The sequence below is a fragment of the Plasmopara halstedii genome (assembly GCF_900000015.1).
Source record: "Plasmopara halstedii genome assembly, contig: Scaffold_525, whole genome shotgun sequence".
Taxonomy (NCBI): Eukaryota; Oomycota; class Peronosporomycetes; order Peronosporales; family Peronosporaceae; genus Plasmopara; species Plasmopara halstedii.
In genome coordinates this window covers 1,889,701-1,891,796 of record NW_020187445.1, presented here as the reverse complement: position 1 = coordinate 1,891,796, position 2,096 = coordinate 1,889,701, and the positions used below count along the sequence as shown (strand labels likewise).

Here is a 2,096-nt window from a genome sequence, read left to right as displayed (position 1 = left end):
GTAGATTGTGTAGCTGCTAACTAATTCACTTTGGCATTTGCCTTCCTCTAATCAACAACAACGCATGTCGCGGAATCGTACTCTTCTCGTAAATTTGCCGATTTGCAACTTCTCTACTCATCCCTTATGTATGATTATCTCAGTTGAATAAACTTTTATAGAAAATTATGCAAACTTACAGTCCCCTGTCACTATCCATGAGTGAATAAACTTTATGAACAAAGTCTTGGAGCGTAATGCTTCGCATGATTTACACGTTACACTTTAGTGCACATCCAGCAGTACTTTAATTTAGATCGTTACAAGAGTAGGTATTTTTTATTTCAAAGCCTGACCATCGTACTCGCAACCTATGGTCGCCCGTTCTCAACAGCCTATGCAAAGGGGACCGCGAAACCGATAATCTTATTAATTTCCACCAGCACCGCCATATCAACATCAGCTCCCCATCATTGATACGCATGTGAGCGACGACATGCCAATGCAAACTTTTGCCTCGGCAGGTATATATTTTGAACACCGTTTTCAGCATTACTTCTTTCATCCCGACTTAAGGAGAGGCGTCCTGCCTCCACAGCTTTTCAAATACTAATCAAGGTAACCAGCATCTTCGTTGTTCGAACTTCTGTCAATTTGATATAATGATCTAAGGCTATCGCAGCTTCGTGCCCCACCAACAGTAGTAAAGACGAGTTCATGGCTCGCTATAGCTCCACTTGGACATTATTTTGTGGCGGCTACAACTAACATGATTTAAATGATCGGGGTTCAGACCAAGTTGTAAATAGGATGACGCCGTATTTCGGATCTAGGTTCAGGACGAGACAGCGTCATGCGCCATCAAGGCTCTTAATATGCACCGAACGACAAAAATATATTTTACGTGTCGCTCGCAAAATGCACGGACATCGTGTCACAATCTCCGTTTCTCTCATGCTAGGGGTTACAGACCTAGGTGCATTTAAGATCGTAGGCTCTTGAGTCCACAATTTCTCAGTGTTGAGTTCCGGTCAATCATATTGCACAGTATTAACATGCTACCAGCCCTCCAACCGTGTCCTGGAAGGATCGTATTATATGCAAGGATGAACCATGAGGTCTTTGAGTATCTCCTCCGTACCAACCAGTCATCCTTAATGAGCTAATATAATGTTGGTATGTAAAGAAATAGAGGAATAGCGGCCATAAGGTCAGATATGGTAATCCCTCGCGGTGGAGCTATTCATAGGTTTATATATGCGCTGGTGAGATATCCCCAGAAGCACCCCGAATGGGCGCTCGTATGAGACGAAAGAACACGTGCCGTTAGACCGTGTCGAGTCTTCGAGGGTGCAGTGCCACATAATGTGAAGAACCAGGACTCATTGCTCTTGAAAAAGGTTGTGGACAGGGAGCCTCAATCTCAAAAAAGTGAATCAAAGATTGGTCTCACAGCCCAATATCCCATAGCATTCTCAAACTTAATTACACAACCTGTAAACGAATAGTTTGACTGGAAGAAGCAAAAATAAAGTTAAGTTTTTCTGAGGAAAGAGTCACTTATATGCTAACATTTTAAATGGTAAAAATATAGACGCATAAACAAGATAAACTCACTAATGCACTCTGGGATCGCACAGTTGCTAAATGTAGCACGAATAGACTTATCACTTTGTGCTACATTTAGTAACTGTGCCTTATCGAGTTGTCTTTAATGTGTATTAAATGTGAGATTAACAAGTTCAATCTGAAAGTCTGTTGAAACGGCGGCAAAAAGTAAAACGAGTTCAACTCTCAACAATAACTCATCATGGCCAGCCAGATGCTGCCTGACTATTTATGCTCCTTCGAATTGTAAGCAAAGACAGTTAAATGCCACAACTTCAAGATTGCAGAATTAGGTATCGTGACTTGATGCACTTATCCTTTAATTTTTTCATTTGCTTTTGTGCTGATTCATTAGAAATTAGCCATACTAATGAAAAAAATGATCATTTTCTAGTCAAAGAAATGTATATAATATTATGATATTACAAGGAAAGCGCAATCAAATGATTCGATGCCCCTTAGCTTCATCATTTCTAAGCAAAAGCACGATGCAAACCCGTATCTAAAAC

General features: G+C 40.6%; 1 protein-coding gene across 1 annotated transcript; it reads left to right on the top strand.

Moving 5' to 3' along the window:
* Nucleotides 1-1,789: 1,789 nt before the first annotated feature.
* Nucleotides 1,790-2,093, top strand: PHALS_11013 (uncharacterized protein; the record flags this gene model as incomplete). Its single annotated transcript, XM_024726535.1, has 2 exons — nt 1,790-1,833; nt 1,988-2,093. The coding sequence occupies 2 exons, from the start codon at nt 1,790-1,792 to the stop codon at nt 2,091-2,093; spliced, it is 150 nt and encodes a 49-aa protein (XP_024577203.1).
* Between the last annotated feature and the right edge of the window lie 3 nt (nt 2,094-2,096).